Source organism: Macaca fascicularis, chromosome 17 (genome assembly GCF_037993035.2).
Source record: "Macaca fascicularis isolate 582-1 chromosome 17, T2T-MFA8v1.1".
Taxonomy (NCBI): domain Eukaryota; kingdom Metazoa; phylum Chordata; class Mammalia; order Primates; family Cercopithecidae; genus Macaca; species Macaca fascicularis.
In genome coordinates, this window is record NC_088391.1 from 68,166,997 (window position 1) to 68,188,255 (window position 21,259).

General features: G+C 36.0%; 1 protein-coding gene across 34 annotated transcripts in view; it reads right to left on the bottom strand.

The window, feature by feature from the left end:
• Positions 1-21,259, bottom strand: part of MYCBP2 (MYC binding protein 2) — a 286,627-nt gene that overhangs the window by 108,730 nt on the left and 156,638 nt on the right. For all 34 annotated transcript variants that reach the window (XM_074021188.1, XM_045377006.2, XM_074021199.1 and 31 more), the window contains 10 exons: positions 20,776-20,954; positions 17,985-18,127; positions 16,106-16,206; positions 15,213-15,431; positions 13,136-13,361; positions 11,957-12,075; positions 11,135-11,222; positions 8,591-8,640; positions 4,614-4,786; positions 2,392-2,536 (listed from right to left, as the gene is read on the bottom strand). In XM_074021188.1, coding sequence (XP_073877289.1) covers positions 2,392-2,536; positions 4,614-4,786; positions 8,591-8,640; positions 11,135-11,222; positions 11,957-12,075; positions 13,136-13,361; positions 15,213-15,431; positions 16,106-16,206; positions 17,985-18,127; positions 20,776-20,954 — 1,443 coding nt within the window. The remainder of the gene's footprint in view (positions 1-2,391; positions 2,537-4,613; positions 4,787-8,590; positions 8,641-11,134; positions 11,223-11,956; positions 12,076-13,135; positions 13,362-15,212; positions 15,432-16,105; positions 16,207-17,984; positions 18,128-20,775; positions 20,955-21,259) is intronic.

Sequence of the window (21,259 nt, forward strand, 5' to 3'; positions counted from 1 at the left end):
AAAAAAGTTACTCTTTTATTTCCTATGTGACTTTCTCTTGTCAATAAGTAAGATTTCCTTAAAATAAACTTTTTTTTTTTTTTTTAATTCACAAGAAGTTTCAAAATAGATGAAATGTCCTATGTACCCTTCACTCAGGTTCCCCCAATGGCTACATTTTATCCAACACTGTCAAACACTGATGGTACTGAACCAAAACCAGGAAATTGACATTGGTACAATATGTGTGTTTAGTTCTAACTCATTTTATCACATGTAGGAAACAAGTCATTTTATAAGCAAAAAAACTGTAACAATAACACTTGTTGCTTTCTAAAGCATTTTGGAACTCATTGAAATATTAGCTGCAAATCAATTTTTATGTTTCAAATAATTAGCTATTGCTGCATAAAGCTTTTTAACAATTTCTGAACAGTCTAAAGTACTTCTGAGACTTCATATACTAATAGGCTGAAAGTAAAATAGGTTAATTTTGTTTCCAGCTAATATAATATGATATTAATAAATTAAATATCAGTAGAAGCACAAATCACTTCTTCTAGATAGTATTTAGAGTGATTTTCTATAAAGTTTCTAAATTGGATAAATCTGAAAGGAATTTAGAGTACACTGAGTAAGAGGTTTAAGGGAAGGAAAGATACAAAGCAGGAGAAGCAAATATATGGAGGAGAAAGAAGAGGAAGAAAAGAGGGAAAAAGCAGAAGGAGGGGAAAGTGAAAGAGGAGAGGGAAGGGGAAGAGAGGAAAAAAAAAAGTAGATCATATGGTTAAAAAAAGAACTCTAAGATGAAAAGAAAAAAAGATAGTCTGACTATGAATGCAAGATATAAACAACCCAGATATCAAAAGAGATAATAAAAGGTGCAAAGGAGAAAACACAAGAAAGAAAATACAACTAAAGAAATACCAGAAGCATAACAGTATGAACATGGTATTAGAATGTTGTCACATGAATAAAAAACTTAATCTTGAGGGTTCAAAGATTGGATTTAACAACTCACTACATTAAGAAATTCATCAGTGAATACACAATATACAAGTCCTTCAATATCTTAATGTGTATTGTACTGTGATCAAAATTCCATCCTCCAGTAGTCATTTTTTTCATATCACTATCAGGATAACTTTATTTTTAATTCATTTTTTTCTTATAATTTGTGATGCTTTTTGCATTTTATAGAATAATTCCAAGTAGGCATGAACTCACTTTGTGAAGGGTATGACTTGCCTTAAAAAATTAGAGAAAATATCAGAGTATAGCATATTATGTACGTATGTGTGTATGAATATATAAAGTAAATTATATGTACTTAATATATGCTATTGCATAGACACTACTCCATCATATATTTATTTTATATCTTTGGGTTATAATAAAAATTCTAACTATGGATCATGGCCAAATATTTGAAAGACACTGCTAAAAGACTGATTTTGATTTAGCATCAGGGTTGAAAGCTTTTCCATACAGTTTTATTTACTAGTCTTAAGTCATTTAAACAATGTGCTCTTATTTTTTACTTAGGTAAGATGCTACATTGGCATTGTACTTCTTTATGCTATAAATGAATAAATGCATGAAGTAGTTGAAATAGTTCTACTGAAAATAATATTGCGGCAAAATTAGCTGTCCTATGAGCAAAGAGGATTTTGTGGCTTAATCAACTCTAAGCTTCAAATAACCAATCACTCTATAAGACAACTTTGAAGGAGGAGAGGGCTGGGGACTGCCTATATAAAATTTTATTCAATATAAATTTTTCAGAAATAAAAGTTTTAAATGAGATATTCATATTAACAGATTAAATCACAAATAATTATGTATAACATGCTCTGAAACATCATTATGAATTATTATTTCAGGTAAGAGGTATCCTAAAAACTCTATATTCATCATTATGTTATGCAACTATTTCAATTCCTCATTCTTTTACAATCTAAACTCATATATTTCTAAATTATTTAATGAGTGTTATTTTTTAAATGTGGTTTCAATTATACCAAACACAGAATGTACTTGAGTCTTTCAAAGCTATATACAAAATTTAAAAATGCATTTATTCAATCAATACGTATTGAATAAATCAATACGTATTGAGGGTCTTCCCTCTATGTGCCTGGCACTCTTTAGATGGATACTTTCTTATCCCTCCTTTGAGTCACCGTAACAGGTAGCAAAATGTAAAGAACAAACTCACAAAAAAATACATGTAACTTGGAAACTTGGGGACTACTTAATATAAACAAGTCATTTAAACAAACTTTCAGCACCACCCATTATATAAAGAGGTTTGTAAAACAAATGGACTCTCAGCACTTAGCATTTCTAAAATGTTATCAGTCACCATAGCCAGTATATGGATGTCTGCTAATTTAATCCAGTTATAATTACCTTCATATTGGGAACATGTACCACATCCCCATACTGGTCTTTTGTTTGAACAGTTATGGTGGTAGGCCAACCACAACGAATATCATCCTTATTCAGGATCAAAGATGTTTTCTGAGGATCAGCATATGAATCTGGCTGAAGCCACCTAATAGCAATGAAAAACAAATAAACAAAACCCCAAACACCGATCAGCATCTTCAACGATTAATATAAAATTAAGCCAAATGAACAAAACTTGTATCAAACAAAATGCTAAAACATTATCTTCATTTCCAACTCAATGATAACCTTGAGTGTCTCCCTCGGAAACTGTTAAGGACAAATTCATTTAAAAAATATGCCAAGCACAGGAGATTTCTGATATTTAAATACAGTATAAAAAACTTTTTAAAACCAGGAAACTTGAAATTTTAACTATGGCTAATTTAAAATCACCAAGAACACGATGTAGGTTGTGTATAATTTGAAGTCCTGAGCAGGCTCACTCTCTCTGAAGGAGCTCCGCCTTACTCTGCCATCCGGGAAGCCTGGAAAAAGCAATGTCTCTATAAAAGCAGGGGTAGAAATGGCCCTCTGCTTGCCTGACAGCAGCCAGGTTCAAGGTGTACTGCCCAACTTTTTATCACAGTTTCTCAACTATCTTCCTCATTACCTTGCTTTCCACCTAAAATGCATCAATGTTCTGTAATTTGTGATGTCCATTCCTGAATTCATTCTGTAATCTACACATTCAAGTTGTCCTGTGAGCTGAGTAATAAGTAATTCTACCATGCATTATGTAAAAATATCTGCACAGTATAGTAGTGAGGCTGACTTAAGTGATTGGATATTCCTCTCCAATCACTATTTTGTGATTTTTAAAAACTAAAGAGTAATCTCTGCAATTTTAAAATTAAAACCAGAAAAAAGTTGGGATTTTTATTTTTAATTTTTTTACTAGTAAAATCAGGGAGGCCAAAATATTTTTGTCCCTTTTCATCCTACAAACAAAAAGCAACAAAAATAATCAATTAACAACTATAATACATTTAATTTAATTAATTCATTTTTTTTTTGAGACAGGGTCTTGCGCTGTTGCCCAAGTTGGATTGCAGTGGCACAATCACAGCAACCTCTGCCTCCAGGCTTTGAGCCACCCTCCCACCTCAGCCTCCAAGTAGCTGGGACTACAGATGTGTGCCACCATGCTTAATGTTTTTATTTTTTGCAGAGCCAGGGTTTCACCATGGATTGCACTGGCATAATCACAGCAACCTCTGCCTCCAGGGTTTGAGCAATCCTTCCACCTCAGCCTCCAAGTAGCTGGGACTACAGGAGTGGGCCACCATGCCTGGCTAATTTTTGTATTTTTTGTAGAGACAGGGTTTCGCCATGTTGGCCAGACTGGTCTCCAACTCCTTTGCTCTAGCAATCCACTTGCCTCAGCCTACTAAAGTATTGGGATTACAGGCATGAGCCATCACACTGAGTCTTATCATATACTATCATAACTATTCCAACCTGGGCAACATGGTGAAACTCTGTTTCTACAGAAAATACAAAAAAGAAAAATAGCCAGGTGTGGTGGCATATCTGTAATCCCAGCTACTTGGGAGGCTGAGGCACAAGAATCACTTGAGTCCAGGAAGTGGAGGTTGCAGTGAGCTGAGATCATGCCACTGCATTCCAGCCTGGGCAACAGAGTGAGACCCTCTCTCTCAAAAGCAAACAAACAAACAAACAAAAAACTACCAAACAAAAATATTAACTGTCATTTTATATTTCAGTAAGTTAAATATACATAAATCAGACTTTTTAATTTTTTTTTTTTTTTTTGAGACGGAGTCTCGCTTTGTCACCCATGCTGGAGTTCTGTGGCGCGATCTCGGCTCACTGCAAGCTCCACCTCTTGGGTTCACGCCATTCTCCTGCCTCAGCCTCCTGAGTAGCTGGGACTACAGGCGTCCACCACCACGCCTGGCTAATGGTTTTTTTTTTTTTTTTTTTTGTATTTTTAATAGAGTCAGGGTTTCACCGTGTTAGCCAGGATGGTCTCGATCTCCTGACCTTGTGATCTGCCCGCCTCGGCCTCCCAAAGTGCTGGGATTACAGGCGTGAGCCACTGTGCCCGGCAAACCAGACTTTTTTAAGGTAGCACTTTAATATTCTAATGACTCCCCTCTTTCAGAAATGATGAAAGATGAAAGCCCTAAAATAAAGTACGTAACTTAAAGTACATTTACCTTGCAAGCCTTCCACCACTTGATCCTGGGACACAGGCAATAAAATCATCCAGAAAAGACTGTTCATTGCTTTGGATTTGGAGTGGTAAATTTCCCTCAAGTGCTTCTAATATAGTTGGTGAATGAGAAAGAGCTAGACCCTTTCCAAGAATTCCAGAATGGGTTTTGCACACCTGTTAAGTAAAAAAGAATATTTATATATATTTTAAAATAAAACTTTAATTACATGTAATTTTTCAACATGCAGATACTTTTAGACAGGCCTTTACGGAGAAATCATTTTCTCCACATACCCCACTGTTCCTTCTTTTAACCCACAGAATAGGAAATTCCTAGGAGAAAAATTATGAGACAATATTTCTCGTTTCTTTCCTCCCTCAAAAATAAATGCCTTGTCAGAGATCTGCATGCTGGATAAAATGGTATATCTCCTCCCACGCCAGTCCTCTATGTGTTACGTCCTCTGTCAGCAGCTGTGGATGTCTCCCTCTCTTTTCTTTTTGAGACAAGGCCTTACTCTGTTACCCAGGCTGGAGTACAGTGGTGGCATCATAGCCCACTGCAGCCTCGACCTCCTGGGCTTAAGCGATCCTTCTGCCTCAACCTCCCAAGTAGCTGGGACTACAGGCATATGCCACCATGGCTGGCTAATTTTTTAAAAAACTTTTTGTAGAGATGGGGTCTTGCTATGTTGTCCAGGCTGGTCTTGAACTCCTGGCCTCAAGCACTCCTCCCACCTTGGCCTATCAAAGTGCTGGGATTACAAGCCTGAGCCACTGCACCCAGCTTCCCTCTTTTTAAGTTCCCCTTACAGGCAGCTATCATGAGTAAGGTGTGGCTGTTCTCTTGGGTGGGTGGGCACCAAGGTCTTGACTTGGGTAAAAGTGAGTGGAAACCTGATTGTGGCAGCACGCAAACCTCATTAGCCTGTCTAAGCCTTATTAAAGTTAAGAAGAAGAGGCAGATAAAACAAATTTTAGGTTTCACCTATCTGACAAGTAAGTCTTACATTTTTGGAAAGGTTTGTTTTAAATGCTGAAAGTCTAAAAACTTTTTACTGACTATAAAATAAATTCCAAAAAATTTTTTTCATAGAAAATAATTACATTTCTAGTACTATCACATTTGAAATTATGCAGTTTCAAAAATAATCATCTTTGGAATCAAATAGACTTAAGTTCAAATCCTGGCTTTGGACAAATTATTTGCTGTGTGCTCTTAAGCTAAAAAGTTACCATCCCTGAATCTGTAAACTATATAAACTGGTGGTAAATAATCTCTCTTTTATACAGTTATTATAAAATTTAAACTAAATAATGCATATAAAATATATAATACATTGCCTAACAAACAGTAAGTGTTTAATACATGTTAGATTATCACAAAAACTACCTTACATGCCAAAGAGATAGGCAATTTGGGACATCATTTTTTTTTTTTTTTCTTGAACAGTAACACAATAAAGATCTCTCCATATCTGGCCTAGATGACACTTTATATGCCATAATAATCCCTGAAATTATAAACAATATATGAACTCTGATATGGTTTGGTTCTGTGTCCCCACCCGAATCTTAACTTGAATTATAATCTCCACGTGTTGGGGGAGTGACCTGGTGGGAAGTGATTGAATCATGGGGGCAGATTTCCCCCTTGCTGTTGTCCTTACAAGATCTGGTTGTTTGATAAGTCCGGAGGCTTTTCCCCTTCTCTCTCTCTTGCTGCCATGTAAGACATGCCTTGCTTCCCTTTTGCCTTCTGTCATGATTGTAAGTTTCCTGAGGCCTCCTCAGCCATGTAGGGAACTGTGACTCAATTAAATCTCTTTTCTTTATAAATTACCCAGCCTCAGGAAGTTCTTTATAGCAGTGTGAAAACGGACTAATAGAAACTCTTTGACAGTTCTCCTTTAACTAGAATGTTGCCTGACACATATTGTTTATTATATATCTGTTGAATTAATTTTTATTTTTGAATCTTAAGGTACAAAGATTTAACTGTAAAAAAAGAATACACATAAGATGCCAGTGGCTTTTTAAAACTCAGAAGTTTCTTAACATTACTGACACACTACAGCTCCCTATGATCAGAAGACAGTGCTCAAAATCATGAACTTTTTTTGTTTGTTTGTTTGTTTGTTTTGTTTTGTTTTGAGATGGCATTTCACTCTTGTTGCCTGGGCTGGAGTGCAATGGTGTGATCTCGGCTCACTGCAACCTCCAACTCCCGGGTTCAAGCAATTCTCCTGCTTCAGCCTCCTGAGTAGCTGGGATTATAGGCATGTGCCACCATGCCCAGCTAATGAGACAGGGTTTCTTTTGTCACCGAACTGCCAGCGAACAAATCCCAATGCAATTGCTCACTAGCTGTGTGATCGTGGGTGAACTGCCTAAATGCTCTATGCATTTGTAAATGGAGATAAAACTTTTTAATTCATTGGGTTGTTGTGGGGAGTTAAAAATGCACAAAATGTTTAAAATAGTGCTTGATAAACATGAAATAAACGTTTTCATTATTACCACTTTAATTCATCTCAGGAAATAAATAAAATGTAAAGCACTAGCCTTAGCAATTACAAGGACTGGGTACCAGCCTTTGTTTCCCACCTGAGTCTTCAAGAAGTCACAAAACTTCTTTGAACTTCAGTTATTATAATTGTAAGATGCAAGACCTAACATTGATTTCAAAGTGTAATTACAAAAACAGAGAGATAATATTAAAGATGCTGAAACCTATCAAGTGCTCTACAGATATTATTTAAATCACTACTACTAACTACATATACCTAGTACAGAAAATAAGTATGATCTAAATTGGTGTTTTCCAAATGTGGGCTCAAAGTTCTCTGATCCATGGCCGAATTAGAAAAACTAAGGATATAATAGAGTCTTCCATTCTAAGACCTTTCCATCTGGGGCTATTAAAATGTCTTTTATTTTATAAGACATTGCTGATAATAAGTAGTACATTTTTAAAGAGTGTTTTTACCTAATAAGTTCTCAGGAAAAATATTTTTGGAAAATTTTACAAATCTATCAAATCCTAGGGTCTGAGCACCACTGATCCAGCTGAGAGACTCTCAACTTTTCTTCTATCTTCACACCATTGCTAGATGCAAAATTTTCCCCATCACTGATGTTCTCAGTGTGTGGTAACCAACGGTGCTCACTTAGCAGTACATCAGAATCTCTGGTTTGGCCTAAGTAGGTATTACAATTTGACAAATGATGCCTATAGATTCTGATATTTCCATCCTATTACAGATTACTAGCCAGCTAAAGTCAGACTAATGAAGTAAGAATACAATATAGTCATCTCTAAGCAATTTTAAGAAATATTAGGTTGATGTAACAGATCCAAAAGGGTACTGCACTGAAATACAGTACTCATGTATTTCCATTCAGAGTCAAATGTGCTAGTTAATGCCTAAACGAGCAAAAAAGGTAAAGCAAACAGTAATAAAAACAACAAATGATGGCTCCCAATTGTCCACAGGCAATTAGCCCTAACCACTTAATATGATATACTGGTTTGTCACAGACTGAGCTCACCAACTGTACTGACCTCACCTTTTGCTGCTTCCTATAACACAACTATACATCCTTTGTGAAATGTCTTTCCCCTTTCTCTAGCTGGCAAAAAAAAAGAAAAAAAGAGAAAAAAAAATTCTTTCAAGATGCAGTTTAAATGGCCACAGCTCTGCAAGCCATCCTTTGCACCCTTGGTACTTGATTTGTTTTTTCTCCCAAAGGATTTTTGTCTAACTCCAGAGTCAATTACCCACCAAATACATAGGGCTCACATGGGTTTCTCCCACCAAAGGGAGCAATTATAAGTTATTTATATCTATAATGCCAATGAATAGAGTGAAGTACTTAATGAATGGACCCAATGGTCAAGATAAATAGGCTGATCTGAGTGATAATACTTTTTAAATTAATGTACAAAGTTTATCCTTAAAACATTTGGGACAATACCTGCAATGCAGCCTCTTCAAGAATTTCAAGGTCTTCTTCTAATTCATTACCTGTTGTGCGAATAAAACGTTTTACTAAAACATGTCAATACTTAGTTCAGTTTAATTTTCTAGTTCTTTGCATTCATTACACTTTTTTTTTTTTTAAATAATTCTGTTATTCCAGATTGAAAAGATTTGTGATTCTGGAAAAAATCCCAGCAGCATACATTTTAATATATAAGATATTTTCAGTGGGAATATACTACAATTCTCAAGGCAATACTCAAGAAGCACCCATGGGTGATTTGCCAAAGATATATCCTACATTTATGAATATAAATGTATACTTTCTGAACTTAGTGTATTCGTTTTGTCTAAAAAAAGAGGGAGCAAATTATTTCAAATCTGAGCCTTTATATTTTGGTTGCCTTATAGAAGAGCTATAACTTTAGTAAATGACAGGGACTCACAGAAAAATAAAAGGCAGTGACTGCATCCCCTAGCCACTTTCTCCTTTATTAATTAATATAGAACATATTTGTTGATCTTTCTTTGACATTATTAAATGTTACTAATAAAGTAATGCTTGTTCAAGGTGAAATACTCAAATTGTATAGAAGTGTAGAACAAAAAATTCGAAATCTCTAACCAGTGCCATGCCCCCTTAAAACTATCCACTGTCAACAGCTTATGTGTTGTTCTAGAAACTTGGTGTGCAAACAAACCAAAAATGTATATGTGTTTCAACCACACACAAACATACTCTTTTTTTTTCTTTTGAGATGGAATCTCACTCTGTCGCCCAGGCTGGAGTGCAGTGGCACGATCTCGGCTCACGGCAACCTTCACCTCCCAGGTTCAAGTGATTCTCTTGCCTCAGCCTCCCGAGTAGCTGGGACTACAGGCGTGTGCTACCATGCCCAGCTAATTTTTGTATTTTTAGTAGAGACGGGGTTTCACCGTGTTAGCCAGGATGGTCTCAATCTCCTGACCTCGTGATCCACCCGCCTCAGGCTGCCAAAGTGCTCGGATTACAGGTGTGAGCCACAACATACTCTTTTGTAATATACAGAATAATGTATGCAAAAATGGGACCCTCTTCTGCAACTTGCTTTTCTCACTTAATATAATTTGGACAGCTTTCCTTGTTAGGCCATATAGGTCTACTTTTTCAAAGAGCTGCACAGACTGCCACTGAATGGGTATGCCATTACTTATTTAACTGGTTCCCAACTGAAAGACATTTTGGTTGGTTCTGGGTTTTACAATCACAAGCACTGCTATATTAATCCATCCTTCAACATATACTTTTTGAGTATTTGTGCAAATATGTATAAAATTTTTTTAAGTCAAAAAGTATATATAAGGTAAACTTTAACAGCTATTGACAAAAATAGGTTGCTAGCAATTTTCCTCATGTGGATATAATACAAGGTCTCATTTCCGCACATACATACCAATATTAACTGGGAGAAAAGGAATGAAGAAGAATAAAAGGGACCAGGAAGAGAAAACGTAATAAAGAAGGAAAGTCAGAGGCAGAAAAGGGAGGAAAAAATAATAGTGGGAAGGGTAGTCTTAAAGGAAGGAGTAAAGATGGATTTTGGGGGGGGGATAAGAAAATAAAACTTTAAACCATGTATAAACATTATAGAATCAGTAAGCATTTTTATTTTCAACTTTACTCCCTTGATTATAGATTAATCGTGGATCATACAAATTTGCTTCATATAAAAAAGTACCATTTCTGCCACTGCCTCATCTCTGTTCTGCTCCAGTGAAACATTCTTCTAAAGAGATATCTAAATTCAAATGGACCGCCCTTCCTTACTTTCCATTCTCCCTCTCTACTCTGAAATGACTTACAGTTCTCTCATTTTACTAACATATTTCTTATTGCATATACAAGCAACCAACAAGTCTTCAAGTCCAATGACAGATTTTAATGCACTTCTCAGAGCATGCCAAAATCCCAGGAACATCCCCTCTCCTGGTTTTTCTCCTCCTTCACTGACTGTTCCTTCGCAGTCTCATTTGCAGCCTCCTCTTCCTGTTCTGTACATCTTTGAAATTTTGGTAAGTCACAGCTTTAATCCTAAGCTATCTTCTCTTTCTTATCTACATTCTCTAGCATATCTTTCATACAGTCCCATATCTTTAAATAATGAGCATATTCAATTACATTTCTATCTACCTGTCCTCTGATCTAGACAATGAATATTCAGTTATCTACTTGATATTTCCACTAGAATATTTAAGAAATATCTAGAATTTTTGGTTTAATACTATATATTCAGTGCTTGGCTGAACATACACACTATACCCCCTGGCTCAAAGCATGTATATGCATAAAAAGGGTGTCCATGTACGTGTGTAAATTTAAAAAGGCCAGAGGATACCCTTCAGTCTCTTAGACAAACTCAAATTACCAGTACATGAAGCAGTTATTGCTCATGAATATTTTGCAAATCTATTTTCAGACCTTTTATAATACATACATTCTACTCTCAAAATACAAACAAAACAAAACACTATCACAACATCCAGCATTGGCCACACTTACCAATAGGCAGTGCTAGGTCCTTCTTCATCAGAGCTGCCGCACAAACCCCACCAAGATTGGCTAATTCTTTTTCCAGCTGGATGACTCCCTATGGAATTGCATAAAATTTGCTGCTTTAAAAATGTTTGAATGATAATATGGATTATCAGCAAAATGTGATTTGAATTCAAGCATTACTTTTGAAATCAGAAGGAAGCACGTGAAGCTAATGGTTAAATTGAGAGGAGATGTTTTAACACTCAATGTTTTATCTCAGGCTGGTTGTAAGGTTCAGGTTTAAAGGTTCATTGTCCAAATAACTGTTCATTCATTACTTTGGTCCACTTTGTCCTCGGTTTTATTTTATTGTATGATTTAAAACATTTAGACAAGATGACAGTCCCTTTGTGAAAACAGGTTCAACCGTTTACTCAGAAAGGTATAGCCAACTGAGCAGGTTCAGGGCAGGTATAACTACACTTCAAAGGCTGGGTCATGTTGCACAAACTCCATCCTCTTCATGTATTAAAAGTAGCAAAACAGACCACTGTACATAATTAAACTACAAAATATTTAGAATTATACACCCCTAGGTCAAAACTAATTTCTTTTCATTTTTTTGCAGAGAAAGGATTTCGATATATTGCCTAGGCTGGTCTCAAACTGGCCTCAAGGGTTTCTCTCACCTCCCAAAGTGCTGCAATTACAGGTGTGAGCCACTGCACCTGGCCCCGACTTTTTGAATAGAGGCAACAGTACAATTTAAGTCAGTTAGAAGCACAACTCACTAGCCCTTAGAAACACAATCTTCCTTAAAAGAATGAAAAGGCAATTCATTCTTACCTCATCAGGTCCAGGGCTAAATTCATATCCAATTGCAAAACACTTAAAACCATAGAAAGAAGCTTTGTCATCTTTCACATAATCTGATGCGGTCTCCAATGAAAAAAGGGCCTCATTTCCTAATAAAAATGCCAGAATTGAGTTCAAACTCTGAAACAATTTTATTAAAATTTCCCTCTTTTATCCAATGGACTTTCTCTTTTATCACAAGATAGGCAGAAACACACATCATATACTACATAACTTAAATAGACTTGTGGCGGGGAGCGTTCCTATATCTACTTGAGGAAATTGTACCAAAAATAACACTAGAAACAACAGGTCTATCGCAAATAAATTGTTACTTTTTTTCATAATCAAACTCCCCTGCTTAATAAAGTACTTAAGTTACATGGGCAATCATTTTTCAATTATTTGTCAAATACTGACGTTAGCCTTTTTGTTTTTCAAAGTGGGCAGTCCTCTACCCTGGCATGTGTCTTTTTCTGATCTTTTCCCAAACAAACAAACAAATAGGTGGTCAGAGTGGAAAGAAGAAGTTTCTGAATTGAAATTGCCTATTAGTTTGAAGGATAACAAGAGTAGTCCTAGTTAACCGGTTAAGAATGCAACAAATGGTAAGTTTTAAAGCATAGTTTTAAAAACTTACTTAAATAACTTTCTTTTAAAGAAAAGCACAGTACCAGCAATAACAACTGTGCTTGTATGCTCCGACTCTCCCGTTCACACATACCCTCAAGCCAACTGAAACAGCTTTCACACAACTTTTCATACAAGAAAGTGGTTCACAAATTCTCTTACAAGGAAGGACTTCAGTCCTTCATTAAGTTCTGAAAATTTAGCACTTTCTGGGAAAATAAAAGATTTAATCCATTGTTTTCTATAATTTGGCCCCAACTACACAGCTAGCTGGTTGCTCCTCAACGTTAACACTCTGCTTTGGTCAAGCTAATCTTTTTTTCACAAAATCCTTAAAACACTGTCTTCTCCGAAACTTGGATCAGGCTGTGCCCCTTGCCCAGGGTATCTTATTTATTCCTCAAATGCAATCCAGATACATGGTAGGTCTTTAATAAATTTCTCTAAAAATTAGATAAACATTTTCAATGATACACCCCTACTCAATATACATAAATGCACTTATTTTACCACATAAAACAGAATGAAAGAAAAACTTACCTGGCAACACCAAAACCATAGTAGGCCACCCAGAGGATCCTGAAAATTTCTTTAATTCTATCCATGAATTAAGATTTTCATGAACAGATGTCAATTTTGGTCCATATCCTGAATTCTGAAAAGTTCTGACAGGAATCAACAAACGAAGGACATCTTCTGACTGTGCAGTACCACACTGAGGGTCAAATTCGATTGTCATCCACCTCACACATTCTGGGAATGTCACCTGAGGCCAATAGGCAAGGCAACATGAATACAGATATATAGACATACAAACACACACATCTGCATCTGTATATGTATATGTGTCTATGCTTTTATTAAATGACACAACAGGATAAACTACAAAATTAAAAATAGAATAAAATGTTACCTATGACAGAGAAGGAGGAACAGAGTGATGAGGACAGAGATAAAAGCTAGATTTGTTTCATAAATTTGACTTCAAACTATGTAAGTATTTAAAGAATTCTAAAACAAAATCCAAATTTAAAAAGCAATTCCTAAACTCTAAAATTAAACGACTCTATAAGTGTATATCCAATGAACGCATAATCACGCAAAGAGGGAGCATTCCAACTAGATTTAAACACAGTAATGTGACCATACATTTAGATGGGATATACTTCAAAGACAACACACACACACACCTCCCCCAAATGAAATAATTTAAATGATTTTTGAATTCTGATATTCCCAGTGGAATATAGGAATTTTAGAATTCCCATAGGAATTTTAGATGTAGGAGAAAGGAGACTGAGGTGTGTCTGTTGTCCTTATTTTGAATTAGTATCAACGGTATAAACTCATGAGGTATTTTATCTTTTAAAAACTATACATACACATAAATCTATACATAAACATATACACATTTATATATATACATATGTAAACATAACATGTGTGTGTGTATGTATAACAGAAATTAGGACACTTGGAAAAAATGGTTTGTTCCAAGTCTGAGGCATTAAACATATAAAAGGAGCCTGGAACATCTTATCCTACCAGAAAGCAAGGAAGCTAGGAATGACTGCAAGGGGTGTGCCTGAAAGACCCAGCAGGTAAGCTGAAGAGGCTCCCATCTAACAAACATATAGGATCCAGTTTCTTCAACAAATAGAACTCAAGGGAACAAAAAAAGAGAGAGACAGAGGGAGTCTTACAGATTTAAAGGAACTTAAGATTAAAGGGGACTTAAGAGACATACTAATCACAATGTATGGATCTTACATGGATTCTAACTCAAATTATTAAAAATTTACATGATGTTTGAAGACATTAAATTGTTTTTTTTCAGTGTGATAATACTATGGTTATTTTTAAGGGTCCTTATATTTTGGAGACATTGTGTCAGTAAGTATTATAAATGTGCTTTAAAACAATACAGGAGGGTTAGGAAGCAGGTAGGGAATAAATAAGACAGGTCTAAGAGTTGACACTGCTGAATCCGGGAGATGGATAAATAAGTGCACTGTACTAGCCTATTTACCTCTACAGACGCTTAATAGCTTCTACCATGAAAAGTGGAATATTTTACAAGCACACAAAATATAAATTTATCATTTTCTTCCTTAATTTGCATGATACAATGAAAAAACAAAGAACATGGATTTTGAACACTCTCTAATAACACTAAATTTATAATCATTTTATACATAGTTTTTTTAACATTATGTATAGACTACTTTAAATCTTACATTGGGGTTGTAAATTTTCAGAGCTCAGGCTGTGGTACAAATAATGCTAGTTCAAAAAATATAATTTAAATTGTTAATGCTTATATCTACTACTATCACAAATCACAGCATGAAGTTTAGCATTATATACCACACTATACTTGTAGGCAGATTTCAGAACAACCCTCATAAACCAATAAAATTTTATCATCTTTGAGATAAAAATTCCGTCTTAAATTATTCTGTATATCCAACAATGCCTAATCACCTGCTGATTCTCTATATGTAAATACTATAAAAGAAGCTACACTCATAAATGCAGGCCAGGCATTCTTTAAGATATCATCAGAGAACCTCACACCAAGTTTTACAGTCGAATCACACTAAGAACTGGTGCCTACCTTGTAGTGCATCACACAGGCAGGTTTATACGGGTGCTCACTCTCTATGACAGCATAGTGATTGGAGGTGGTACAAGCAGAGAGGCCCTGTTCAGGCTGGTTTCCTGTGGTGCTATCTGTCGACTGATTAGGGTTGAAGGCAGGGGGTGCATACTTCTGATTCAAAATGGCAACTGACGGAAGCAATTGTTGGACAAGGCCAAAGACTTCCACAGCCACCTAGTACACATATAAAAATATGGTTAAATGAGATACATGTGAAAGTAGTTCTAAAATTATGAATTACAATAATTATTGGTTACTCTAATAACAATTTCTGTCTAAATTTTCTACTAGTTAAGTTTTTGTTCAAAGAGAAATCTGTTCAATTGATTAAAAAAAGATTTATCTTAGATGTTACATGACAATATCTAAATCTATATTTTTAAACACTTTTGTTTTTTCATGATCTGAAGTAAATCACGTTTTACTTAATTATGCCAAAGAATCAATAGTTTATCATTTCTTCCATCTCTTGAATATGTCACTGTTTTAAAACGCTCTTGTCCTTTAACATTGCTATTGTTATTAATGAAGACCATCTGGCATCAACTTTATAAATTTGAAAAATCTCAGTTAACATAATCTTTCCTTACATATCATATTTCTAAAATTTCTAAAATCTATTTCTCATTCACAAATTCTTCAAATGTAAAGCCAACAAATAAGCACAGCAATCCAGTAAACAATACTAAGAAGAACAGAGAAGTATAATAATTAGTATCTCTCTCTGCTTGTTACCTATATCCCAGATGCCTCAAAGATGCAAGTTTTTGTAAAGACAAGACACAAAGTCTTTGTTTTTAAAAGGTATTTAAAAAAAACATTCAAAGTTATAGAATTAAATTACACACCTTGGGAATAGCAGCAGCTACTGGTCCTATGTAGGCTATAATAAGGGGGAGCAGCATGGAAAACAGACTGGAAGAACTCAGCAGTTCCGGAATGTCGTCAGCTAAAAAACGCATAAAAGGCATTAAAACTACAGTTAGAATGTAATTTCATTGTACTGTATACATGCCATACTAAATCTATATTCTGTTCTTTTGAGTGAAACTATAGTTGACACTAATTGGGTGCTTGTCAAGGGCCTGATACTATTCTGAAGGCTTTTTAGAATACATGCCTTATCTCAACTAATACTCACAATAAGAAACTTTTATTATCCCCAATTTTTAGAAAGGAAAACCATGGCACACAGTGTTTAAGTATCTTACCCAAAATACTTAATACACGTACCTGTAAAATGATAGAGCTGGAATCAGAACCTAGGGTAATGGAGCCTTTATTTAAATTACCATTCTGGCACCAAACATGGCTCTATCAGTGACATTAGGCAAATTACTTAATCTGTAACTTAGGATCACAACAGTATTCCCCATTTGGATGTTGTGAAGATTAAACAAGGTAATATACGTAAAGCACTTGAGAACAACACCTCACATATTCAGCACTCCAAAAACATTTACTGTTATTAAGCTATATGGCTTTCTGTTTTTCCAAGAAAAGCACTTTACTGATTAACATTTTACTCAGTTATCCATGAACATGGTGCTGGAAAGATAAGCTAAGCCTATACTGTGAAGATCTTTATTTTATAGGCCAATTATTCTCCCAAATACTGATTCCTAGGTCTGCTGTGACATCACAACAGGCTGCACACTTATTTAAAAAACAGTTTTTTAACCTAGCTTCAAGCCCTGGGGATAGACCCAACAGTCTTTATTTTCAGCAAGCTTTCCAGGTTGTTCTGATGTTAAACTAGGATTAGGAATTAACGTTATACAGTAAGGAGGTGGCGGTAACAATTTTGTTTTTCTTTTTTTTTTTTGAGATGGAGTCTCACTCTGTCACCCAGGCTGGAGTGCAGTGGCACGATCTCGGCTCACTGCAGCCTCCGCCTCCCGGATTCAAGCTATTCTCTTGCCTCTGCTTCCTGAATAGCTAGAATTACAGGCACCTGCCACCATGCCCGGCTATTTTTTGCATTTTTAGTAGAGATGGGGTTTCACCATGTTGGTCAGGCTGGTCTCAAACTCCTGACCTTGTGATCCGCTCGCCTCAGTCTCCCAAAGTGCTGGGATTACAGGCATGAGCCACCGTGCCCGGCCATAACAATGTTTTCATAATGATAACTCTGGTGCCAGTGTGAAGAATAACTAAACAGCTAGATGGAGAATGGGGGAAAGGTAGCAGTGACATTATTGGGTATTATCCCTATATTACAAAATGACATGTACTTGCACCATGGCAGCCTAAACGATGGCAAGGGAAGAACTGAGAGAGAGGAGAATACAAACTAGAGAGTTTTTAGGGGAAAACTCCTAGAGCTGAATTTAGACAAGTGCCTCTGAGGAGATGGTTACGGTTCCCCAGAGTTTTGGGTGGATAGTGATACATTACTGGAAACAGAACAGAGAGGAAGAAAAAGCTTTTTGACTACTAAAAGAAGACTAAAGACCCAGTTTAAACCAAATACAATTTTTCTTTTACTAAATTAACTAAGCAAATAAGAATATATGATAACTCCTTTTGAGCATTCTAAATAATTCTGTGTTACAGTATGGAGAGTGTGACTTATCCAAAATTAATGCATGTGTGGATCTATAAATAAAGAAAACACTTAAGATTCTACACAATTGTATAATAGAAGGTTCCTCTTCAATAGTTCTATGCAAAAATTTAGCGAATAAAGAATCTAAAATCTGACTATTGGGAAAGAAAAAGTCTTACCATCCACAGCAAGAGCTCTGTGCAGGAGGTCCTTAGAGGCTCGAACAACAGTGCTTACAACAGACAGCGCTCTGCTACAGTTTTTATCTTCTTCATTGGCTTTACTCAGAAGTTGGGATTGTAAATCTCCATCGAATTCACTCCTGTAGCATGAGCAAACATGAGATTATTTTACAATGGTAAGTAAAACATGATCCAATGCCAGAAATCATCCAGGATCTGAGATCCTCATTTAATTCATAGTTTTTTTAAAGTTAAAAAAGTAAACATGCAACTATATAATTATAGGGAATGATAAGGGCTTTGAAGAAAAATAAAGCAGCATAGGGCATAAAGGGAAGGGTGTTATTTTAAATAAGATCAGTTCTCTGAGGAACTCATATTTAACAAAGACCTGAATTAATTAATTTAATTATTTATCTATTCGAGACAGAGTCTTGCTCTGTCGCCCAGGCTGGAGTGCAGTGGCACGATCTTGGCTCACTGCAACCTCTGCCTCCCAGGTTCACGCGATTCTCCTCCCTCGGCCTCCCAAATAGCTGAGATTATAGGCATGCACCTCACGCCCGGCTAATTTTTGTTTTTAGTAGAGATGGGGTTTCACCATGTTGGCCAGGATGGTTTTGAACTCCTGACCTCGTGATCCACCCCAAAGTGCTGGGATTATAGAAGTGAATCGTCGCGCTCAGCTGACAGGAATTTTTTTTTTTTTTTAAAGACTCATGCGAAGAGCTGAGGGAAAACTGTCAGGGCAAAAGGAACACACTAGTGAATTCAAGGAACAGAATGAAGACATGTATGGCTAGAAGAAAAGGAGAAGGAGTGAAGGGTGATGGGTGGGAAGGGAAACAGGAGTCAAACTGTGTAAGGTTTGTAAGCAACATAATAACATTTTATACTGGTATGGGAATGGGAAGCTGGGTTTGGAGTAAGGGTGGAACTTGGTATGATTTTATCAGATCACTGACTGTGCTGTGGAGAACTGATTGTACGAGACCAACAGTGAAAGGAGGGAGACTAGTTTAGAGGCTCATTACAGTTAGCAGGTAGAGGTTGCAGTGGCTTGGTCTAGACTATTAAATATGGAGGTAGAAGAAAAGACCAGATTTAGGACATTTTAGAAGTACAGCTGACAGGACTTCTTGATGACCTAGGTGTAGGTATGAGGGAAAGAGAAGTCAAGAATGACGCCAAGGTGTCTGGCTGTAACTGTGGGAGATGAATATTCTGGCCACATGAAACCTCAGATGTTTACTAGCCAACTATAGCGAACGTCCTTAAACAGAATGTGCAGCATACTGGTTAAGGGTGTATCACCTGAAATCTGACTTCCTGCCCACAGGTCGCAGTAGCATAATTTACCAGAGGTGTGACTCTGGACTACCCAGTGTCTCAGTTCTATCATCTGTGAAACACAGATAAGAAAAGTACCTACTTTCTGGGGTTACTGCGAGGACAAGCTGAGATAACACAGGTAACACACTCAAAGCACAGCCTGGCACACAGTAACTAACACCACCTCCACTAGTGTCATCCAAATGAAGATGTCAGAGAAAGACCTGGAGTCCGGGGTTCAGAGGTCATGAAGGCTAGGGATGTAAACTTGGGAGCTATCAGAGCAGGATGGTATTTAAAACTAAAGGACTTTAGTATTTTTCATTTTTTAAAAATTTAAAGCTAAGGGTATTTAAAGCTTTATAGAAAACAAGAAAATACTCAAAATACTGTATTTTGTATAAGATACAAAGTTTGGATGGCAGATGCTGTTAGTGGCTCTCCAGCTTTCTGAAGTATGTAACTTGTATGCATAACAGAGTTTTTAATCCATAGTTTAAGAAAGAGAATAATGTACTATTTATTGTAGTGCTTATGGAACAGAAAGTTTTTCTTGACTGGGGCAAAAGACTAGACAGCTTTTATATTTCAGCAGCAACACTGAACTACATAGCTATTTACTGCCTGCTATTTCTATTCTATTTCTCATGGAAAGAGGAAGCAGAAAATCTATATCTAGGGAAATTATTTTATACTATCTACCTAGGCACCATCCCTAGACTCTTTATGAAGGAAACAGAGGAAGCAGCAAGCCTCTGAAAGTGATACGGAAATTCAGTGATTTAATGCTAAGTCAGGCTGAGGACAAATGTAGCAAACGGTACTCATGACTACCTAAGATATCAGCTTCACCACTACAAGAAAAATTCAGACTCAGTGAGAAATGTGTATTTAAAAGATTTTTTTTAACCTGAGGGTTGTTATCATTCTTTTATTTTCCACGGTTTACATAAGGAATGGTTTTTGTTAAAAACATTGTAAGAAACACACTATTATATATTCTAGGGCCCCAGGGGTTAGACAGGGCAGGTCCAAGATTCACAGACATCAAAATATTCTGTGACTGGCCAACAGGATCAAGGCAACACCACTATCTGAGTACAGTCTATCTGATCATTAGTTTGAGGCATTTTATAAAAAGAAATGAATACCCTTTAAATTTGAAATTGCAGACCAGAAATTATAGAGTGACAGCAACAGCACATATGCCCAGTGCACAAACATTTCAATGATATTGAAGAAATAACAGCAAAAATATTATAAAGCATTCACTTTTGTAGCAAACACTGAATTTATATATTAAAAGATTTCTTTATATGAATTTGTACGAGTATGTGCTAAGAAGATACACTGTATAATTTAATTATAATTATCCACTTAGCAATTTTACCTGGTAATAGACTGTGTATGTTCTACCACTGTAAACTATTTCCCTTATCTCTATACATTCACCCACCTATAGTAGAGTATCTGTGGGATCTGTCCTCGGGTTTGGTTTGTGCCATTACTGCTCAAGCTGCACGTGCTGAATGTGAACGTCACACCATCAGGGCACTGAACTGTGGTCATTCCTCCATCTCCATTGGCTGTACGGCTTCCATAGTTCCTCAAGCGCACAGCATATTTAACATTTTCCTTCATTATAAAGATGTAAAACATGTTTACATTTATTCACAATGTACAGAGGATATACAAAAAGAACTCTAGCAGTAAAATAGGCAAATATACTGAAATTTCTTATCATATTTACAGATGATACAAGTTTTTAATGAATCAAACATGATGACAGCTAATATTTACTGAATGCCTGTTGCATAAAAGCAACTGTCCTAAGTACTTTATGGAATTCAATTAATCCTTAAAATGGCTTCATGAGGTAAGTATCATTATTATCCCTATTTTACAGATGAGGAATCTGAGGTTCAGAGAAGTTAAGTAAT